Source organism: Bombus impatiens, unplaced genomic scaffold, assembly GCF_000188095.3.
Source record: "Bombus impatiens unplaced genomic scaffold, BIMP_2.2 scf_0478, whole genome shotgun sequence".
Taxonomy (NCBI): domain Eukaryota; kingdom Metazoa; phylum Arthropoda; class Insecta; order Hymenoptera; family Apidae; genus Bombus; species Bombus impatiens.
The window spans coordinates 547,810-568,089 of record NT_176897.1 but is presented as its reverse complement, the minus strand read 5'-3'; the positions used below and the strand labels follow the sequence as shown (position 1 = coordinate 568,089).

The 20,280-nt window shown below is 33.3% G+C and overlaps 4 protein-coding genes across 5 annotated transcripts; 2 read left to right on the top strand and 2 right to left on the bottom strand.

Moving 5' to 3' along the window:
* Positions 1–1,550: 1,550 nt before the first annotated feature.
* On the bottom strand, positions 1,551–7,902 carry LOC100745264 (PDZ domain-containing protein 8). 2 transcript variants are annotated; one of them, XM_003490804.3, is made up of 9 exons: positions 6,904–7,902; positions 6,635–6,827; positions 6,298–6,560; positions 5,138–6,215; positions 4,785–5,047; positions 4,499–4,702; positions 3,488–3,637; positions 2,718–2,900; positions 1,551–2,631 (listed from the first exon to the last, which is right to left on the bottom strand). In XM_003490804.3, the coding sequence occupies exons 1-9, from the start codon at positions 7,294–7,296 to the stop codon at positions 2,419–2,421; spliced, it is 2,940 nt and encodes a 979-aa protein (XP_003490852.1). In that variant the 5' UTR covers positions 7,297–7,902; the 3' UTR covers positions 1,551–2,418. The 2 variants fall into 2 exon arrangements, with proteins under 2 accessions (XP_003490852.1, XP_012243033.1); XM_012387610.2 differs by lacking the exon at positions 3,488–3,637.
* A 327-nt stretch (positions 7,903–8,229) lies between these two features.
* On the top strand, positions 8,230–11,857 carry LOC100748612 (integrator complex subunit 4). Its single transcript, XM_003490832.4, has 7 exons — positions 8,230–8,596; positions 8,664–9,079; positions 9,148–9,474; positions 9,559–9,823; positions 9,888–10,350; positions 10,432–10,915; positions 11,003–11,857. The coding sequence occupies exons 1-7, from the start codon at positions 8,546–8,548 to the stop codon at positions 11,742–11,744; spliced, it is 2,748 nt and encodes a 915-aa protein (XP_003490880.1). The 5' UTR covers positions 8,230–8,545; the 3' UTR covers positions 11,745–11,857.
* On the bottom strand, positions 11,766–17,496 carry LOC100748493 (nuclear pore complex protein Nup214). Its single transcript, XM_003490831.4, has 5 exons — positions 17,330–17,496; positions 16,836–17,126; positions 12,433–16,744; positions 12,125–12,311; positions 11,766–12,030 (listed from the first exon to the last, which is right to left on the bottom strand). Exons 1-5 carry the CDS (start codon positions 17,360–17,362, stop codon positions 12,003–12,005), a joined length of 4,851 nt encoding a protein of 1,616 aa, XP_003490879.1. The 5' UTR covers positions 17,363–17,496; the 3' UTR covers positions 11,766–12,002.
* A 425-nt stretch (positions 17,497–17,921) lies between these two features.
* On the top strand, positions 17,922–20,058 carry LOC100748373 (WD repeat-containing protein 46). Its single transcript, XM_012387502.3, has 6 exons — positions 17,922–18,089; positions 18,191–18,879; positions 18,949–19,265; positions 19,341–19,665; positions 19,739–19,852; positions 19,907–20,058. Exons 1-6 carry the CDS (start codon positions 18,077–18,079, stop codon positions 20,027–20,029), a joined length of 1,581 nt encoding a protein of 526 aa, XP_012242925.1. The 5' UTR covers positions 17,922–18,076; the 3' UTR covers positions 20,030–20,058.
* Positions 20,059–20,280: the final 222 nt, after the last annotated feature.

Here is a 20,280-nt window from a genome sequence, read left to right as displayed (position 1 = left end):
TGGAATAAGTGATACTGCCAGGGCATCTTTTCAGACAAAAGAAAACATCGAACGCGCGTGTTTTGGCTGAGGTCGCGAGATCGAAAAGCGTATTCGTTTCACCGCATTAAACAACGTATTTCTACGCCTTTCTCCCGAAAGAATCTCTCGTTCGTTCGATCACGCGGTATTCTGGAAAAGAAAATCTTTATGACTCATCCGTTACCAATCGTATCGAATATTCTCACCAAACTATGGAAAGAAAAAAAAAAATAGTAGATTCGAATCTCCGATTATCCCTGATTTAATTTGCGAACTAGCGCGGAGAGGTACTTAAGAAAAATCAATCGCGTCTTTAGTTTTCCATGCAGATCTTTTCTCTCCATTCATTGCAGAGTCCAGTGCCCAACAGGGATAAAATGTTTATACGATTCTTCGGTATGTTTGGCACGTGGCCAGAGGATACTGCGCGTGCATTTCATGGACGAGAATAGATTCGCGGGCCAAAATCCCCCATGACTTTTCAGTCGTCGTATTCGTATTGACTCTCGCATGAACGTGCGCGAGATATAAGCTACGCTGTATCGTGCTGAGATCGATGCACGCGGTCCATGCACGTGTATACCCTCTTTTTCTCTCTTCCCCCCAAATGATTTCTTCCTCTTCTCTCTCTTTCTATATATATATATATATATATGTATGTAAATGGTACATTTTCATATATCGACAAGGAAGATGTTTGCGGTTTTTCAGTCTCCAACGGACCCATTTCATGTTTAAAGAAGGATCCTTGATCGACCTTTTAATTCGTAATAATGAACGTAAAACATTTGCTCGATACGCGTACATACGTACATTCTCTTTGTGAATTCGATGACTCTACGTTTTTAAAACGACGCGTAATTTTACATCCGGTCAAGACCGCCGAGTTCTGATTTTACGCCAACTGTGATCTGCCAACACGTGTCGGAAAGAAACATCATGTTCCACGAATAATTCGCGCAGTAAATTTTTCTGAATCTTGGAAAGTCGTACGCCCGTGTGCAAATGAAAAGTATCGCACGGGGAATACAATAGGGTTGACCGGCAGCGTTCGTTGATTCACGATCAAGTGAAAAACAAAATGACATCCGAATTGTTGAAAATTTTATACTACAAGCTATCTTCTTCCTTGCTTTTACGATGCAATCTGGCCTCCCGCGATTATAATCTGCGGAAAACCTTCGCAAAACGTCTCTGTTTGACCGCGAACATTGGCCCTATAAAATCTTTGGCTCTGACGTTGACTCTTTGTGCGCTCGCAAGTTACTGCGTCTCCGTTTTTCGAGTATTTTCATATTTACCAAGAATTCGGATCTTCCACGTAGTTTAAACGGAAAGATCATCGTCACCGATAGATATAAACGGACGTCTACCCGATTTCGCATTTATTCGCATATATTTCTCGTTGGACGAACGAAACATTTTCGATACTTAAATCATCGCTTGGAACAGCGTGTTTCAAGAGAATAATCGCTCAAGAAACGGTTTTCGTTAATCTTGATATTAGTCTTAAATAATACGAGTACAAATTATCACTGAACACTCGTTCAATAATCTATATTGATTTTCTTATATTTATTTTACATACTAACAATAGATCGTAATATCTTGTTAAAGCCATGAAATATATGTATATATCAATACCCCGATGTTATCTATTCGTGTTATCTATGGATGGAATTCTACCGTATCGTGTATTTCATTCATACTCGTATGTAGATAATACTAACGTTGATATTTTTTAAATCAGTCGCAATTAATGTATTTCGTTGCAGCCGGCTTACAGATAAGTAAAATACGATTCAGTAAGAAACAAAATCTATTCTGAATTATTTAAATCTCATAATCGAAGGTCAATCGTTATATCGATATGAAAGAGAATAATATCTGTTCCGCAAAACTATCGAATACTGTAATTAAATATCTAATTACTCACTACCTTACACTTAAACTCAAGACACTATTTTCCCGTTTTTGTTATCCTAATCATTCTATAACACAACTATTTACCTACACCGCCGAAAATACTCTATGCGTAAACACAGCTGGTATACGTTGTACTCTGTTCTCTACGAGTATACATAGAATCTGTAAATACAAGTCTTAATATTTGGTGTTCTCTGGTAAACTATGAAGGTATCACGGTAAAATTTACGAGTATTATCTAGAGGCCTATTAACATGAATGTCGCTGAACGATTTATAGAGAAATTTCAAAGCAACCATATAATACGTACAATTGTAAGTACGTATATATATGATACAGATACCTGAACGGATATTTATAATCGACCAAAGTTATCGACGATTTCTGTATTAAACAGACAGTGAAGTGAAATAGAATGTACGCGGGATTGGAATGTATATCGATAGTTTTGTTGGCATTTTCTCATTGAAGTTAAGCTTGTTGGGACTCTCTGTTTCTTTGAAATCGATCTAATGCTTCTTGCGCGTGTTGCAATCCAGCGCAATAATGCAATAGTAAGACACTAAGTGCTTGCACTCGTAAATCGCTTTGTGCAATTAATTTAATACTGTCCATTTCTCCGCTTTGTGATAATTCCAATCTTGAGGCAGTTTCCGCGTCGAGCGCAGTTTTCAGCTTCCCCATCTACGTTAAATGTTAACATTAAATATACGATTAATTGATATATTGTTAATAAAAGTTTGTTAATAAAAGTTCAATGTTATTTTTACCATGACATTGATTTTTTCAACGCGTTCTAGTGGCTCCAAATGTTTGTACAGAAACTTGCCGGTATCTTTAGCTCTAGACATAAGACCATCGTCCAAATCGCCAGCTACTAGAGGAGCTGCCACGCTAGGTTCAGCACCCTCCAAGAGATCGGGACTTATGCCCAAGCCACCAACCAATGAATTCTAAACGTTTCAATAATTCGATCAGATTCGTCGGCAATTTTAGAATCATTTTTAGATCTTGACCCTAAAGAATAGATGCACCTACCTCGATTGTATATGATAGTAAAGGTGTAAAGAAAGCATCGTTTATCACTCTATGAGAGATTGTATTAGTTATATAGTATCAATACAACAATATCTTATATAATAAGCATGGCGATCTCGATGTGCATCTGCGTGTCTGTTCTCTCCAAATAACAGTTAGTGCCATGAGCAATAAAGAATAGTGTGACTATTTGCGATAGGAAGGAAAAAATAGAAAGCTGGTACAAAGTTCCAAAGACATCGCACGTACAATGAACGACAAGCGAATCAAATATAATTGAAGCTTCAAAATGACAGTCAATATCTTATTGTTAGTCATAAGCGTGTTTTCTGCCCCTTACAATTGCTGGTACAAAAAATAGAACAAAGAACAGAAATAGAGCAGAGAAGGCCCAAAATTATATTTGATATAATTAAAATTGCTATTGATATTTAATGCAAGGAATATCAATCTGAGATCCTTCTCTGTTCCAACTGAACAAATTTGTGTTATTAAATTCTACCTTGCGGGATGCACAGGGACTTGGGGGAAGACTTCTAGATGCCAGACCAGTACCGGAAGCCGGTGGGGCCAAGCAACTGGTACTTCCAGCCTTCTTCAGGCCCAATAGAGTATTAGCTATACTAGCCTTCATGGCCATCATAGTTGCACCCTGATTAATCGATCAACGGATTTCAAATTTTTAATACCAAATTTAATTTCTATTATAATTTCATTTAATATCAATATTAATAATTTTAATTATTCAATCGACAACACCGATAAACTATTAAAAAACAAAGAGAACAAGGAGAAACGATACATCACGCAATCGCGCCCTCTACCTCATTCTTGATTATTTTGTGTGTAAGGTTTACTAGACAATAATAAAACAAATGATCTATTCACTTACAAAATTCACAAATACTCAACATTAGAAGCAAGGTCAAGGTGCAAACCTACAAAAAACCTTCACCTCCCTATTATGCAGATGACCAATTTTATTACCAACAATAAGGTGAATCACACTTAACAGTTGTTTCCCTATGTACAAAATACCAAGAATACTCTAAATATTTCAAATACACATTAATTGCCCAGAAACTGCAATTCCTTGATTACAGCATTACATACTGTACAGTCAAATATAACTAGTAAAGCGTAGATATGCATAGTGATCGTAATTTTATATTTCTTTTGTAAAATTCCACTGTAACGACAATTGCATAATAAAATTTTATCTTTCAAAATTAATGTACAATTTTTTTTAATAAAAATATAAATTATATATTCATATATATTACATATTCGATAAATTTCAATTCAGAGATCTAACTTTAAGTTGTAAATAGTCTTAAAATCACTAAGTGTCATATTAAATCACAATGAAAAAACGAATAAGAATTTATATTTATTTTATGGAATTGTCAACTACAGCATTTATTGCTGTTTTAAAATGTTGTGTAAATTTAAAAGTCAACAAGTTGACAATGCCATTTCTGTGTAATAAATACTTTTATTACGTCTTGAGTACCTGTACATTATCTTCGCAACTGGTTAGAGAAATCTCTGGACCTGATTCCCCAATAACAGTAGTAGATTCTATTTCGTCTGCTTCCAATGCCATTGTTGTTATACTTTCGGCTCCGCATGATCCTGATGCTTGACAACGAACTTCACATTTCTTATGACACACCATACCACAATCTCTGCACTGCACTGCGTCCTTCAGCCAAATCTATATAACGAAGATATATGTAATTGTATTATTTACTTTAAAACGTACACATAAAGAAGCAAATAAGTGTGAGAACATAAACCTTCTTTGTACAAAAGTCGCAGTGTGTTGCTCTATGAAAATGAGTTCTAATAAAATCGTGCAGCTTTTTCTCAGAAATTTCTTCGCTCAAAGGTGGTTGTGTTTTGACAGCTTCTGTACTTTCCTTTTTCCCTGAATCACCAGTTATATGACGATTCGGGTAACTAGACTCCCATAAATAAGATAATAAAATATCACCATAACAAAGTGTTGGGTCGAATCCTGAATATCCTTGTAGTTTTGGATGTACCGTCGCCAAAGAAGCTTTCAGAACAGTATATAAAATTAGTAAAAAATAGATACAAATAAATATGATATTAACAATTATACATATTTAATAAGAATACTACACACCACTATCTGGTGGTAATAAAGCATAGCATTTAAGATAATGACCAGTGGAGGATGTATAACATTGTGCCAGAATTAATTTCATAGGGACATTAATATATCCTAATAACTTTGCTTGAATTTCTCCTCCTCTTACACGACCCCATACTCCTATATTTAAGTACTGGAGTTCTGAATCAATTTGAAAAGACCTAGTTTCTTCGAAAGTGATTAAAGATGCATATTCTTTTTCTTTAGTAGTATAGTATAAGTCTGATATATTTGTTACATAGTTATCGTCATTAAAGTAAAATTGAGAGCTACTCGATATTATCGATTGATTCGAAGTAGTTGAAATCTTTCTGGAGGGGGTAGCGTCTGGTGTCTGAGTAGTATCATCGGTATGTGCGCTGCTTTTTCTCCTTCTAAATAGTCTACTACTCATTTCCAATTTGTCAGAAATTTCATTTTCACAATCCTTTAAATCCGAAAATTTTATTTGGCTTTCAAATTTGATCTTGCTGTCTTCGGCACTGGGCGTATCTCCCTTATTAAATATAAAATCAGTTTTTAATGTTTTCTTATCAACTCCTCTTTCTGCCGATATCCTTTCACTATCCAATTTCATGCTAGCTTGTTTGTCCAAATCTGCTTTAGAATATTTTCTTTCAACCCTTATGATAAAACGCCTCTGCACCGCACTTTTTACAAATTTAGCTACTTGATTCATGTTAGACACCTTTTTGCCATCTACTGCTATTAAAATATCCCCTTTTCTCATCTCAGCGATTGCAGCAGGACTTCCAACTATTATAGTCTCGACTAACACACATACATGACCTACTTCTGGCACAAATTCTTGCTTAAACACTACGCCAAGTTGCTGAGAACCAACTTTACTAATAATTAAGTCCAACACCATATAAGGAACTCCAGTATATTGAGTCAGATATACCCAAGGTGTTGAATCTATGCTTATTGTACAATATACTTCAACTTGTGATCTATCGTCTGCATTAAGTATATTAGGTCCAAGATTTAATCTAGTCACTTCCACCAGTGATACCTCCAAATAACCTGGTGTCAATTGTATATTGGCAACCTAAATAAGAGTTTTAAATATTTGTTAAATATATTCTTTTTCAATACTTTTATGACTTTTTAAATAAAAATATATATTTTACTTCGGATAAATCTACTGCTTCGTCGTTTAGTCTACGGAAAAATGGTTTGTAACGCATTTTATAGCGAGGTAATGTATGCTTCCTACGCACAGCTCTACGAATTTGTCCTGTGATCAAAGAAATAATCTGTGGCTGTAATTGACGACCTTGAAATTGGGATTGTACTTCCAATTCAAGTATAGGATCTGAATAAAAACTTAAGGACCAGTGAGTATATGGAACACGTGTAAACTGCAACCTAGCTCTGCCACTGATACGTTTCACTAAAAAAGATGTTGCTAACTATATTCTACTAGAATTTATTCAAAAATAATATTTAGAGAAAATAATTTCTTACCTTGTAAAGCCATATATGCAGTCTTTCCCAGTAGCATTTTAACATCTATCGATAATTGAAAATTTCCAGAATAATGTAAATCTAAAGATAAATCCAATGTCTCCAATAAACCTGTATCAGCATCTATTTTTGAATCTGCAACTTCTAAACCTTTTATTGTGGGAAATTGCGAACCCAGATTCAAGTCTCTTAACTGAAAATATATATAAATTATTACTGATGTAACTTTAGTGCAAATATTAAATAATACTTCTAAGTATATACTTTACCTGTACACTGTCTAGCAATTTGCCAGTGGTAGATTGAGTTAATAATTCTTTGAACTCATTATTTAACTTTCTATACAACCAAAGGCGTACTCTCTCAGCATTTCTAAGTTCATTAAACAAAAATTGCAATGTTAAATTTATTGCCAAGTTTTCATTGCCTTGGCACATACCCTGGCGTGATATGCTTATGGAACTTGTTTTTTCATCTTGAATTTTATCAAGTAACTCCTTAGGTAACTGAGCCTTGCCATGGTGTTTTAATTTTCTTGGTGTACTTTCCAAAGGTGCTTGCTCCAAGTATTTTTTGAATAAATAAAATTCCAGCACAAGTGTACATATTATACCACACACAAATGTAATCACAGATATGCAAATATATTCAAAAATGTCCATATTAATATATCATCTATTGGAAACTCAATGATTTCCTTGAGTAATACCAATGTCTTCACTACTAAGAGCGAAAAATATTCACACAAATTGTAGAAACAATTACTCTCTTATGAGACAAGTATGAAACAACAATCATGTAAAAATATTATATCTTAAATTTTTTTAAGTAATATTTCTAAGATAAGTACATTGTCTACGTTCATACTAAATATTAGGAACTCCTATAATATCTACGATCTTTAATCGATCATAAACAAAATATCGTTTTTGTAAAGCTGTATTACATTGTTATGAATCACCCTCGTTTCACGGATCGGCAAATATTCAGAACACTTTCACCTACCATTATAAATCAAGATTATGACATTTTCAGAAAAATATGAATAACCTTTCTAACGATTTAAAAAATATTCATGTTCACAAAAAAATATCCGTACAATACATATTAGAAAATCTAATAACACCAATGAGCATGGACAAAATGCATCATGACAGTTTCCTATTGATCTCGGCAGCCATGTTAATGCCAAATAAACTTGTCAATTTGACAGATTCGTCGATTGTTTATCTGAAGCATGATAAATAGAAATATTGTTTATATTCTTTGAATCCCATATTAAAATAAATGAATCGATTATAAATATCATTATTACAATATTTTTAGGTTTATTTGATATACGTAATAATGAAAATTATAAAGATACTTCTATTACTATCGTTATTATGTTTATCAAGAAACAAAAATTTATGATAATAACTAATATTTCCGCAACAAAGTGGAAAATAAAAGAGCATAAAAAATATGATAAAGTACTTTATAAATCAATATTTAGTAAAATAAGTTATATATGTTAAGAAGTTGTTGAATTTTCCTTTATAAATAGATCTGTTATTTAATAAGTAAATTTTTATATTTTTTTTATTAATAAAAAGTATAGTAAGTCATTTAATTTCATAATACTTTGACACATGGCATACATGTATAAGTATAAATTGAATAGCATAATCAACACGTAATCAGCTGAGAGCATATCTGTATAAACTTGTCTGCAGACTACAGAAAACACATTTTTTAAGCTTGAATTATATATGTAACTTATAGTGTTGTAAATGTTACTAACAACAAATAAAGGTTATTATAAGCTTTAAAAATGAAAAGTTACTAATTTTTATTTCTTACTTAATATAAAATAATAAAAAATATATGATTAATCTCTATAGTTATTAAAGAATATTATAATATTAAAGAATGGCAGCTTTAATGAAGAAAAGGGTGTTGGCAGAATTTAACCAGAGTCAGGTAAATTAAATGATTTGTTTCAAACAAATTTATATTCGATATTTTATTTAATTAAACTTGTTTATAGGTTATAAATGAGCCACCAAAGAGATTAAAAACATTACACCTTACATCTAGTTCAGGTAGTAAAAATGGGATAGAAGGAAGTTCAGCATTAGCTTACATTGAGTGCCTTGAGAAATGTAAATGTGGTAATGATGCATTACAGCTTCTTGTTCGTATATCTGATACGATTGCATATATTTCTCCAGAAGATGTTCCTTCTGTAGTAAAGAGGTTGTCAGAAAGATTTGCTATAGAAACAGAAGCAGCAGTTCGTGCCAAAATTCTTTGGATATTTGCAGAATTAGGAGATGTAACAAATGATTCTGTAGAAAAGACAAAAATTGTTAATGAAACTGCCGAACTTTTAAAAAACGAAGAATCACATAGGGTAAAAAGCCAAGGATTAGCAACATTATTGAAGTTGGGAGATTATCATAGGTATCATATACATATTTGAAATTTTTTTTTTTAACATTAAAGAAGAAAAATAATTCATTAAATTTTAGGACTCTTGTATTGAAAATTGCCCGTGAGCATTTGCCTGATACCTGGCATGGTGTACAGACACGTTGTCTTTCTATTATTGGTAGATATTTGACTGCAAATACTACAGATGATACTTTATCACTTGTTAGCAACTATGCACATTCTCAAGATCCAAGGGTACGTGCACAAGCATTTGAGACGATGGCTGAACTTCATTCTTATAGAGGTTGCAGATTACCTGCAAGCTTTTTTGGAGAAGCTTGTACTGCACTCAGAGATGATTATGAAATAGTTCGTAGAACTGTTCTTAAATTAATATGGCTTTTAGGCAGAGAATACCCCGAAAAGTAAGCAACATTTAATATCTATTTCAATCTGTTATCAATATTTATTGTCAGCTATATTATCTGTTTATATCATCTGTTTTATAGTATTATTATGGGAACAGATGGAGAAGATATACGTATGGTGGATTGTGCATTTTCCCAAATTTGTAGCCTTATGGGTGACTTATCACCAAGAGTTAGAGCTTTAGCAATGTTTCTTCTAGGAACAATGAAAGGGGTCTCACAAAGATACATAGAACAAGCATTGGATAAAAAACAAAAAGTTGTAGAAGCAGATAGACCAGAAGTAGAAGAAAAGAGCGGATCATGTGGTGCATTTATTCATGGTTTGGAAGACGAATTTCTGGAGGTAATATTATTTACTTGTTTATTATTTAATTTATGTTCTGAGCAATTAAAATAAATACATTCAGGTGAGAACGGCAGCGGTTGAAGCCCTTTGTACCTTATCTTTAGAACAACCAAATATAGCCAAAATTTCATTGGATTTTATGGTTGATATGTTTAATGATGAAATTCAAGATGTTCGATTAAGAGCTATTGAATCATTAAGAAAAATGTCTGCGAGTGTAACGCTTCGTGAAGATCAATTAGAAACAATTTTAGGAGCATTAGAAGACTTCTCGGGCGAAGTACGAGAAGGTCTACATGCTACTTTGGCTGCTAGTCGGCTTGCTACAAGAAATTGCCTCCATATGTGTGTAAACCGTCTACTCGATAACTTAAGTCGTTATCCACAAGACAAAGAAAGTATTAGAAATTGTTTGGCAGCATTAGGGGCCACGCATCCATATTTAACATTACCCTTAGTACCACAACTTCTTGGACGTCATCCGTTTTTCGATACACCGGAGCCAGATGTCGACGAACCTTCTTGTATCCTTCTAACGATTCCCTTTACAAAATATAAATTATACTAGCAATCTTATTTTTATTATCCTTAACTATAAATAATAGATGCAAGCGTGTTAGTCCTAATATTCAATGCTGCACTTCATTGTCCAAGCATGCATGCTCTTTTTACAGAGCATGCATCTAAACATTATCATTATTTACGCGATACTATGCCGCATTTAGTTCCTCGATTGCGACCAACCATAACAAGTGGATCAAATTTTGGGAAAGAAGATAAAATTGACGAAGAAGCTAGACGTGGAAAAGAATTTCTAGAAAAAGTAGTTACAGGTGTAGAAAATGCAAGGCCTGGAGGTAGAGTGCACACTCAGCTCTTAGAAGCTGCAGCTGTCGATCTCGATCGTTTAGCAAAAATGGATTATCGTATGGAAGGAGCTGCACGTTTTACTGCTTTATACATAAGAAGTTTACTACTTTTGAAATCTGTATTAAAAGAATTTTCAATATTATCAACGAATTCGGTATCTACAAGCCCCTTGCCGAATACAACTACTAATGTTTCGGTTCTTCTTCAGAATACTCAAAAGTATATTAAGCAGCATGTTTGTTTTTGTAACATATATACATACATATATGGATATTTACTCATAGATAATTTATATGAATGTTACAGATTACAAAGACTATTTAGTGGATTAGATGAAAACGAAATTATATTAGCCAATGATGTGTGGTTGAAGGCATTGGCAGTAGAATTAATTCGAGTTACAAGAAGCATGACAGGAAGGAGTGCTCTTCCACTCGCGCGTCACTTTTTATCTGAAGCCGATATTCTATCTCAAGATCCGACAAAATTACCATCTTTCTCTAGAGCTCTGGTACTTCAAATTCCAACTTTAGCTGATGTAAAGCCAGGATCTTTAACACGAATGCTTTTACCATTATTATTAACACCAGCGTCACAAGGGGAAGAGCGTCTTCCAAGACCATCAGTATTTACTCGGTTCTGTAGAGCAATTATCGAAGAACCCAGAGGTGATGCAGATGCAGCACTGAAGTTTACTGGAGGACTTCTATTAGGAATCCCATTGACAGCAAAAATACTGAATTTACGAGATCCTAGAATGTTACGCATTAAATTGAGGCATCCTGATCAACAAGTACAATTACTATTACCGCGTCAGTCGGATCTGCGACTACAGAATATAGAACAAAATGATTACAGATTAAAAACTATAGTTCTACTGTCCCATCAAGTTTGGATGGAAGCTTGTAACGTAGAAATATCTCTTGCACTACTTGTGCCATCTTCAGCTGTATGTATGCATTCCCCCCTTGATGATCCATGTGTAATAGATCTTTGCAAACCAACTAAAGTATCAATTGCACCAAAACCTATAAAGCGAGGTATCTAAATGTATCTTTATACAGCGTCGTTTTATAAAATCTTTTATTGTATATAAATTCGAAATATATTGAATCATATCAACTTATGTATAACACAGATGTCAACAATATTTTAATACTACTATGTTTGATCTTTTTTTCTTGTTTATAAAAAGTAATCATAAATACACGATTTAAACAGACTGAAGGAGCACGAGAAGTCTATCTTGTTTTAATAAAAATAATGTATCATTATGGATAATTTATTTAATTTAGATATTTGTTGACTACCGCCAAGTGGAAAAAGAGCTTCCGCTATAACAAAAAGTACATTAAACACTTTTTACTTTATGAATCTAAAAAGTTATAAAAAAATGTAAAAAAAATAAGAATTTAATTTTTAACTTACCTAGTAAATACTGGAGATTTTGGTACATCTGTGGTTTTTTGTGCTAAGCTACTGAAACTAAGCCCACCTGATTGACTCGCTAGAGTTTCAAATGTGCTACTACCACCACTTACATTTCCAAACACTTTTGGCATGTTGTTATCAATTGGAGCAGGACTTCCTCCCATAGTAGGTGGATTTCCAAATGCTGTTTTATATATTATTAGTAATTAAATTTTATTCATAACTTAAAAAAGATACGAAGTATAGAAAAGTGTAATGTTTATATTATTTTATATATATAATATATTTTATAATATATTATTTACCTGGAGGACTAGTATTGACTCCAAATGCTGTCGTCGCAAAACCGGTGCCGAAGACTGGTTTTGGTGCTCCAAACGTTGGTGCTGATCCAAATATTGGTTTAGCATTAAATGAAGGTGTTTGCCCAAAGGCATTAGGTTGTGCACCTAATACAAGCTGTTCTACACCCATTGGCGACGTATTAGCTGCGGTATCGCCAAATACAGATGGAGATCCTGCTGAAGATAACGCTGGAGTGACATTGTTTGTTGCACCACCAAAAAAGGATGTAGAGCCCGTGTTTGATGTGGAACCAAATATTGAGTCAGATTTCTGGGCATTATTATCAAAGACGAACGTTTGAGGTGTTCCGAACGTATTTATCGAGGAAGTATTTCCTCCGAAAATAGAACCTGATGAGGATACTTGAGTGTTTCCACCAAAGATCGAATTAGTATTAGTTCCGCTGAAGATCGAAACGTTCGTTAAAACTTTAGTCGTTTTGCCAAACATAAATGTGCTCTGAGCATTTTCAAAAGGCTTAAAAAGAGGTGTAGCAGTAGCTGGTTTTCCAAACGTATCATCTGTTGGAGGAACTACTGGCGTACTTGGAAACTGAGAGTTCATTGTAAGGGAAGGTTTACCAAAAACTGGAGCAACTGTACTTGTTGCAACAGTTCCGAATGTAAGTGTAGGTAATGTAGCAGTAGTAGCAGCAGTTATAATAGTAGTAGTAGTTGTTGTTGTTGTTGCTGTAATAATAGTGGTAGCAGTAGTGGCAGCAGCAGCAGCAGCAGCAACAGCAGCAGCAGCAATAGTAGTTGTAGGAGTACTAGTAGTAGCAGTACTAACAGTAGTAGTGGTAATAGCAGTAGTAGTAGTTGTAGTTGTACTAGCAGTAGTAGTAGAAGTAGTAGCAGTAGTAGTAGCAGTAGTAGTAGCAGCAGTAGTAGTAGCAGCAGTAGTAGTAGTAGCAGCAGTAGTAGTAGTAGTAGTACTAGTAGTAGTAGTAGTAGGAGCATTGGCGGAGCTTGCTGTAGGTAACATAATGGGACCTTTCTCGAAAGGTCTTGATAAAGTACTTTGAAAAGGAGAGATGGTAGTAGAAGTTGTTGTCGTATTTGCTGTTGTACTTGATGTTGTGAAGAAACCACCAAATAGTGGCATGGATGAAGTAGTTGGAGTAGAATTTGACATTTCTTCAAATACAGAAACATTCGATGTATTGTTCAGAATGTTGAACAAAGGTGTAGCAGAAGATGCAAGTAAATCTTGTACAGCACTTGTTGGAAGGCTAGAAGTTGTTGCTTCAGTATGAGGTACTTCTACAATTGTAACAGAATTGTGTTGTGCAGAAATTTGACTTTCATTAGGTGAGAGAATTTGATTAACGTCAGATCTTCCAAACGTAGCTTTGCAGTTATATTTTCCATCGGTACTAGGACTATTATTAGTAGATATACTAGGTGCTTGATTAGATGTCTGGAGTCCTATAAATGACCCTGTTAAACTTAATACATCTTGTGTTTGAGATTTTGTCGCTGGTGATGTCATTTTTAAATTAAATGGAGTAATAACGTTTGATGATTTCGAAGCAAAAGAAATTGTTTGTGCATTCGTTGTTTGTGATACAACAAATGTACTCTGTGTAGTACTCTTTATTGGTGCAGGGATGGTAATTGGAGTAGCAAAACTAAATGTAGATACTGCTTTGGTTTTTACTGCTGTTGTCATTGGTAATGTCACTCCAGTATTTGGAGTAGTTTGTATCTTTTCTAACGAAGTCTCTGGTGGTAATGCATCTTTTAATGAACTACCATTAAACAAGTTATTTTCTGTTTTAATAGCATGCAACCACATTGATTGGATAGCTGGATTTTGTGCTGCTGTTTCTTCTAACTTTTGCACTGATGTATCAAATGTAGTAGTATCAACCTTAGGAAAAGCTTTTATTAAGTTAGACGAAGTATGAGCAGGAACATGTAATTGCATCTGATTTAATGTAATAGTATCTTGTTTTGCTTTAGTACTTTGAGGTACTCCAGTAGTTGTTGGTATACTAGATATTTTCTCTGCTTGTACAGGTTTATTTCCAGATATAGAAAAAGTAATGCCAAAGCTAGGTTGTTTGCTTTGTATTTTGTTTTGTATTGACACATTGTTAGATTCACTTGTGCATTCGCTTGTACCAATTCCTGCTACAATGCTAGCCATAGAATCTAAAGGATCAATATATGTATTCTGTTGTTTAGTAATTGTATTTTGTTTGGAAACAGATTGATCAACCTTATTTTTTATATTAATGCTGGTAGTATTTGGAGAGGTTAAAGAGGACAACGTTTCTTCCAAACGATCTTGAATATTTGAAGAACTAACAGGTCTTATAATCCTTGGAGTAGAAACAGATAAATGTTCTCTTAATTTTATTTGTTTTTCTTGAGTAAAATTCAAAGTTTTAGAAGCAATTGCCTTGCATCGCGCTTCTATGATTCCTGTATTTCTTGGAAGAATGGTTGAATATTTTGACGATGCGATAGTTAAATTAGATAATGAATGATTTAATCCAAAAATACTATTATTACGAGTAATTAATTTCCATCGCTTTTTAAGATGTTCCATTCTGCTTTTTTCTTCTTGTATAATTTTACTATGTAATATAAGATTCTGATATAAAAACTCTAAATGAGGTATTTTCATTCGTGACGTTTCTCGAGATTTATGATTTGACCATTCTAAGTCTAAAATTTTACTAGCTTGAGTTAACTGCGTTTGAGTGTAATAATAAAGTTTTTGTAGATCAGACATTTTATTGTTATCTCCACAATTTCTAGTGGCAAAATCGTTAGTTGCTGCATTTTTTGATTTTGTTTCTTCAACCCAAGCAAATGATTGTAATAATAGCGCTTTCAAATATGCTATGTCGCTAGATAAACTATTTGTTGTTTCTTTCAATTCCCGTAAAAACTGATCTATCACAATAGATGTGTCTACAAGTTTTTGACGTTCTTCTTCTGTATCATACTCTAACGTTTGTGGTTCTAATCTTTTACGTAATTCTTTCTCAAACAAATTATGTTCTTCTATATATGCATGATTATCTTTAGCATCATCATCTACAAATGGTTTTGGTTCCACAGACTCTTGCATAATTGTTTCTCTAATTGACGTTAATTTAATATCCGTTTTTGCAATTTCTTGAGGTTGAATTTCTCTAGTTGTTTCCAATTTCATCCCCATACTGATTTGTTCAGGTTTCTGCTCTTGCTGTGGTTTCTCAGTTGGAGGTAATGTAAAACTAGATTTCTGAATAAATTTATTCAGAATATTTCCTGCAGAAAGAGGTTTTGAACGTTCAAGAGTATTTTCTGGTTGCTTAACTAGTGGTGTACTAGTTGCAGCACCATTCATAATAAGAGATTTTTCAGGACTAATGTTTGACTGTGTTTGCGGGGGTATTGCAATAATTTCTGTAGGTGGAGAATTAATAGAAGTACATTTGGGACTTAGATTCACCATATGAAAGCTGCATAATTGTCCAGATGTTGCAAGAATATGAAGTATAGGAACTGGATGGGGCAAAGTGGAATCTGTCCCCCATGGTAATTTTCTAACTGGAGATTTATCAATAGCTAAACCTACTGGATAGCTTTCTGTGGTGTGAATCAATGGTAATTCAGCTCTGCCACTATCTACCAATTGCCACTGATTCCAAGTAACACCTTTATCTGTAGATCCTAATATAGCTATTTCACTGCTATTGCTACTAGCAGCAATAATTAAGCCCCATTCTGGTACATGATCAAAGTAATAACGAGGAATTGTTCCTTCTCCTTCTGAATCTGTTATTGCATAAGTAATATCTTCATAATAAGTAAAAACAGCATTTGTTTCGCCTTTAGGGGCATCAATTACAAGAACATTAATTCCCTGTTCATTACCCAAATAAGCAGCACAAAATTGATAATTGCTAACCCATAAAATACTAATAACTTCACCAATGTATGGATTGGGGCCAGGAATTGTCCTTGCTATCTTTAAATCAGGTTTAAGTTGTACTATACTACCATTTTTACAACCCACAACAATTTGTTTTCCTTTAGGGCTCCATGCTGCACATAAGGCATTTATATGTTCATTGTTCAATTTTTCTTTTAATTCGAAAGTATCCAGTTCGGTTGTAGCCTTTTTCTTTTCTTTTATTTTAAAACTACCAATTGTATAGTCACTAGCTACTGTACACAACATCCTTGGTACGGCCGGATTCCATCGTAGATCATACACAAGTATATCTCCGCTTAATGTAGAAATTTTAACTTTATGTAGTAATTGTAAATTCTGAGAAAAAGAAATATGATTACAATATGCTTCGAGTTACTCAGTAATAATTCAAAAGAAAGAAATTTTATATAAAATAGATTAAACGTACATTTTTTGTAAGTGCCTCTGCATCATAAATTAAAACCATAGGTCCATGTGCCACGGCTAGATAGGTACAATCACAATTAAGTGTTAGTTTAGACACAACTAGAGGCACATTAAATTCTATTTTCCATTCTGGGTCACTGTCTTCTCCTGGTTTCAATATAATTATTTTATTATTTTGTCCTGCATATAACAATCCTCTCCTTTTATCTGCAGCCAATAAACTGCATGCAGTTGGTATGGATGTGAATGCATCTAAAATTTGGGAAGTGTTTGACTGTTTAAATTGAAATTCCTGAAAAATAATTGCATTAATAAAATAAATATCATACAAATATAATAAGAAAGAAATGTATATACATATATTTCCTTATACTTGAATATAACAAAATAGTATGTCATAAATATTTGATTTAAAAATATATTTTGGTAAGGTTATAGGCTGCATGTATATTGCAAATATTGACAATTGCGTTTCTAGGAAATAACATATAATACCTGGATGTCCTTTGGATCAGACGCAGCTTTCATGTTTAATTATTTTATAACAGTCTTCATAAAAATTAATCCGATAGGAATTAAATTTCTTCGGATTCTTGACAAGATTAAATTTAAAGTAAACGAAAGCAACAATAGTTGCACAAACGTTGATTACATAGATTAAGATTGTACACATTCGGTGTTTTTCATAGAAGAATCTCTTAGCTCCTCTAGCGGCATCAAAACACAAGTTTGGGAATATTTAAATTAAACAAACTAACAAAATTTAGCATTAAATATTATTATAATTTCAATATCTTTTTGATTAATGATCTTTAGTATTTTTTCTGAAATTGTATATTTTCTTCTCTACGAAATAGTAGTGTAATTTTAGATATTGATTATTATAAAAAATAATTATTATTAAAAATTTATTTTTTTTATTTCCTAATACTTCCTGCATTTAATACAATAGTTATACTTAATCCAATTACATAAAATTCTAAAATTTATTTAGGATAACGGTCATCTTTTAAAAGCACCAAAGAATAAGAATATACTGTTTCTTGCGTAAACTTTGATTTAAACTTCAAATAAATATGGCGCCTCGCATGATTACCAAAGATGCTAGAAGTAGGGATGCGGTTGTACATGACCGTGGCTTATGTTGTTCGCGTGTAGTTTGGTTAGAATTAAAATCAAGTGGAATATTTGAGTTTCCACATTTAAAGTAATAATTGTTATTGTTTTAGTTTCGAAAACGAGATGGAACCTATAAGTACTTAAGTTTATATTTCAGATATGCGTTTTTCTATTCACTACTATAATTTTATTTCACATGCGTACGTTTAAAGACTAACTGTTTGATAATATTTATAGGAAAGAAATATCGTGAACGAGTACCACTTAATAAAGAAAAGTTAGCAAAACATGATAAAGGCGGAGGAATCGATTTAAGGGCGACATCAACCAATATAAAAAATAAAGTAATAAGACAGAAATTAAAAAAAAGAGAGAATACTTTTAATAATACAGTAAAGGATACTGCGCGCACTGAATTATTTTTGACAGAAGATTATGGTTGCTTAGAGGCTGATCCTGGGGAAGTAACAGTGCAATATAAACAAAAGCAAATTGCAGACAATGTGGATATAACTTCTGCAGCTAAGCATTTTACATTAGATTTACAGTTTGGCCCATATTGCATAAGATATACAAGAAATGGTAGACACTTAGTACTAGGTGGGAGGAGAGGCCATGTAGCGGCTTTAGATTGGGTCACAAAAAATTTAGCCTGTGAAATAAATGTAATGGAATCGGTATATGATGTATCATGGCTTCATATAGAAACAATGTTTGCTGTGGCGCAAAAAGAATGGGTGTTTATATATGACAACCAAGGAATTGAAATCCATTGTTTGAAAAAATTGCACAGAGTTAATAAATTAGAATTTTTACCTTATCATTTTTTGCTTGCCGCTGGATCTAACGAAGGTTACTTGTCATGGTTGGATGTTTCTATAGGCAAATTTGTAGCATCTTTTAATAGCAAATTAGGAAAGATTGCAGTAAGCTTGAGTATATTTGACACTTTTCTGTAGGGATACTATGTGATATTATAATTGCTTATTTTTTAGGTAATGACACAAAATCCTACTAATGCTGTGCTTTGTGTGGGTGATTCAAAAGGAGTGGTTTCTATGTGGTCTCCAAACAGTAAGGATCCTTTGGCAAAAATGTTGTGCCATACTCAAGGAATATCTGCCTGTGCAATTCATCCTTATGGAACTTACATGGCAACTAGTTGTCCGAACAGATTTATAAAAATATGGGACATCAGACAGTTAGCAGGTCCCGTGCATAATTATCGCGTACGCTCTCCTATTTACCATTTATCTTATAGTCAGACTGGCCAAATAGCAATGGCAATGGGAAATGTTGTTGAAGTTCATCAGTAAATATGCGATAATTTATGTCTATATGATAATAAGAATGATATATACATTTTTATAGCTTGTCGTTTTTATAGGTTGTCGGGTGATGGAATGAAACCCTATTTACGTCACAGAACCAAGTCGTCAGTGACAAGTATGCAATTTTGTCCATATGAAGACGTTTTAGGTGTTGGTACAACGAAAAATATATCTTCGCTTCTAGTACCTGGAAGTGGAGAACCTAACTTTGATGCTCTTGAATGTAATCCATTCCAAACTAAAACTCAGAGACGTGAAGCTGAAGTAAAAGCACTATTGGACAAGATTCAACCAGAACTAATATGTTTGGAACCACTTGCTATAACAGAAGTAGATGTACCCACTCTTAAAGATAAAGTAGAAGCTGAAAAGAAACTCTTGGTGAGTATTTAAAGAGTTAAATCATTTAAATTTCTTAGTAATCATGTAAATAATTATTTATATATTTTTATAGTATCTCAAACCAAAGAATATAGATTTCAAACCTCGTAGAACGAAAGCTAAAGGAAAAGGAGGAACAGCTAAAGTGATTAAGACTAAGAAAATTCTAAAAGAATTGAGTCGAAAGGTAAGTGATTTTTTTGTATATGTATATTAGAATGCTAGGAATTATGTCTTTCAGGAAACTATCGATGTACTTCGCCAAGCAGACATGCGACCAGATATCAAGAAAGCAGGACCTCAGAAAGATTATGGAATACTAAATAGATTTTTACCAAAACCTAATAGAAGAACAAATAAATAGTACAACGTTGTTCAAGCTATTAGAAAAAATGCATTTCTATTTTATATCTTTCTGTAATTTTTTAAATATTAGGTTGTCCAAAAAGTTTCTTTCGTTTTATGGGGAAATAATAGACGCACAACGTTTTTTGTTTTATATTATTTTGTCGAATTACATACGGTTCATTTTGTTCTGTTGAGATAAACACCGCGACATTTCACAGACTTGGTTTCACGTTTGTATGGAGGTGCACTGCTGTAAAAAACAAGTTT